This window comes from Hydra vulgaris, chromosome 08 (genome assembly GCF_038396675.1).
Source record: "Hydra vulgaris chromosome 08, alternate assembly HydraT2T_AEP".
NCBI classification, from domain to species: Eukaryota; Metazoa; Cnidaria; class Hydrozoa; order Anthoathecata; family Hydridae; genus Hydra; species Hydra vulgaris.
The window spans coordinates 1805473-1808351 of record NC_088927.1 but is presented as its reverse complement, the minus strand read 5'-3'; the positions used below and the strand labels follow the sequence as shown (position 1 = coordinate 1808351).

The 2879-nt window shown below is 20.3% G+C and overlaps 1 protein-coding gene across 1 annotated transcript in view; it reads left to right on the top strand.

Annotated features, from left to right (window-relative positions):
• The first annotated feature begins 913 nt into the window (after positions 1-913).
• Positions 914-2879, top strand: part of LOC100215347 (exocyst complex component 3) — a 56351-nt gene continuing 54385 nt past the window's right edge. Inside the window, exons 1-5 of the mRNA XM_065802250.1 lie at positions 914-1071; positions 1246-1302; positions 1512-1591; positions 2090-2122; positions 2301-2391. Coding sequence (XP_065658322.1) covers positions 997-1071; positions 1246-1302; positions 1512-1591; positions 2090-2122; positions 2301-2391 — 336 coding nt within the window. The 5' untranslated portion in view covers positions 914-996. The remainder of the gene's footprint in view (positions 1072-1245; positions 1303-1511; positions 1592-2089; positions 2123-2300; positions 2392-2879) is intronic.

Genomic DNA, 2879 nt, shown 5'->3' with positions numbered 1-2879 from the left:
TCTTTTTGTCTTTAATAACATCGAATAAAATGAAGTCATAGAGTGATGGACTAAACATTTGTTTAAAAAAGAAAGCTTTCTGAACACAAGAAATTTGTTTGAAAATTTGTTTAATAAAGTTTGATGTTAATGTTTTTTTCTTTTTCATTTTTTATTTTTTTTTATTTTTATGTATTCTATAACTTAGGATTTTATTGAAAACAATATTTGATAGGTATAATTGTGAATTTTTAAAGTTGTCAATGCTTTAATGTATAAAACAAAAATTTAAAATTTTGCTCTTTTTTATTTAATATTTGGTATTTATATTATTTTTTCTTATTATATATATATATATATATATATAGTGTGTATATATATGTGTATATATATATATATATATATATATATATATATATATATATATATATATATATATATATATATATATATATATATGTATGTATATATATGTATGTATATATATATATGTGATATATATATATATATATATATATATATATATATATATGCATATATATATATATATATATATATATGTATGCATACATATATATTTATATATATATATATATATTTTAAGTAATTACATTCTGTGTATAAAAACCACTTATATATATGTATGTGTATATATATGTATGTATATATATATGTGTGTGTGGATATATATATATATATATATATGCATATATATATATATATATATATATATATATATATATATATATATATATATATGCATACATATATATTTATATATATATATATATTTTTTTTTTTAAGTAATTACATTCTGTGTATAAAAACCACTTATATAGTGTACTTTTAAAGCAACTAGAATGTGATTTTGAATGAGATTTTCAAATTTAATATTTGAAAAGGGTTGTGCTGCAGTTTATTTATTTTTAATGACACCTTTTTAAACCATAGTTCATAATTGTAAATGAAATGAGAAGTTAAGCTCTGATGAATTATAAACAGTGGTGGAGCTAAATAATGACAGAAGAGGTAGAGCTGGCAAAATGTGCCGCTTTGCAAAAAGCTTCAAAATATGTTGCAAGCGTTTTGGTGGTATTTTTATTTTATTTTGAACGATAATAATTTTTGCACTTTATTTTGCAATTAAAATAATAATTAAATGCTTTTGAATGTTTTGAAAAAATGTTTGTAAATAGAACATTTAACTTTAATTGTAATTGAAAAATTTGTATTTAATTTTTATGTGATTGAGTATTGATTTTTTAGACACCAGATCAGTTGGATAAAGTTGAACAAATAAGAAGAAAAATAATGAGAAATAAAGTAAATTTTGTCTAATTTATTTTATAATAGGAAGATTTTTTTTTTTTTTACTTTAAATTTTTTTTTATTCAATTTTGCTTTTCAGATTATTTTTTAAAGTTTAAATTTTTTTTTTTTTTTTCACAGAATTGTTTTTTATTTCTATTATTTACTAATTTTATTTTATACTGGAAAACAATTCATCAACCAAAATTAGTTATTTAACTTAGGCAGCAGTTGATTCTCGTCTAAAAACAGCTGTTCAATCACAAATTGATGGTATTCGATCTGGGTTAAATGAGTTGAAAAGGTAATAAGTTTCAAACTTGGTTAAGTGAGTTAAAAAATAACAAGTTAAGGTTAAAAAAAATAAGAGTAAAATGTGTTAAAATATTATATTGGTAGAGTAAAGTTTTGTTAAACATAAGAAATTAGGGTAATGGCCAGGGTTGAGTAACTAAGTATTTATTTGTAACCTGGGCTCTAACCATAATTAAAGAAAGTAAAATAAGTAATGCAATTACGGTTTATTTCATGATGAATGTTTTAATCATGAAATAAACTATAATTGCATTACTTTTTTTTCTTTTTTTAATTATATTCTTAAATATATGTTTTTTAATTTATTGCATTTAAATGACACTCAACAGGGTAGCATCTGTTTGTCTTCAGCAAACAAAATATATAATAAAATAAAAATTAATAATTTTAATTATTGCTGTACACAATAATTAAATTAATAAAAGAAGATAAATATTATCTGTTAATAATTTTTTTATGCAAATCAAGACATGTTTTATTTTCATAGTGCACAAGAGGATATTGCATATGTTAAGAAGTCGTAAGTTCATGTTTTTTTCACCATAAAATTAATAAAAATTGATTTAATATAGTTTATAAAATTGTTTATATAGTTATTTACTCAAGTTTTAACAGTAAGCATATTTTCCAGAAAATCAAGGTATTTTTTCAGATGTAGGTATAACAAAGGACTTTAAATAAATCTTGTTTTAATTTAGACTTGAAGAAGTTTCAAATATCTTTGTTGAGTGTGAACCATTAAATGATAAACTTCTCAAAGTTAAAGTAGCTCATGAAAGACATGCAAAGGTTTTTTCAATATTTTTTTTTAAAGTTCATACTTAATCTTGCAACACAATACTTTAGGAGGGTACTTTTTACTTCTTTTTTATTGTAATGCCAGTGTACATTCAACATACATGTAATGCCAACATACGTTTAACAATAGTTTTTTAGTAATAATACTTATTGCTTTAAGTCTATAACAATTAAACATTATTATTACATTACATGGTTTTAGTACAATGTACTGAAGCCATGACATCAAATTTTATTTGTTTTTTAATAATATCTTATTATAAGTCCTTTTTAAAAAAAACTTTTTAAATTTTTTTTCTAGTAAACATTAATTTATATAAACTTTCTCCAACCTTTCTCAACCAAACCAAAAAAAATATAAACTTTCTCCAACCTTTCCTTTGTCTGGGATATGTTGGTAAAAATGTATATAAATTTGATATTTTTTTATCAAAACTTTAAGTTTAAATATAAATTCACTGTAAAGTGAATTTAATCTA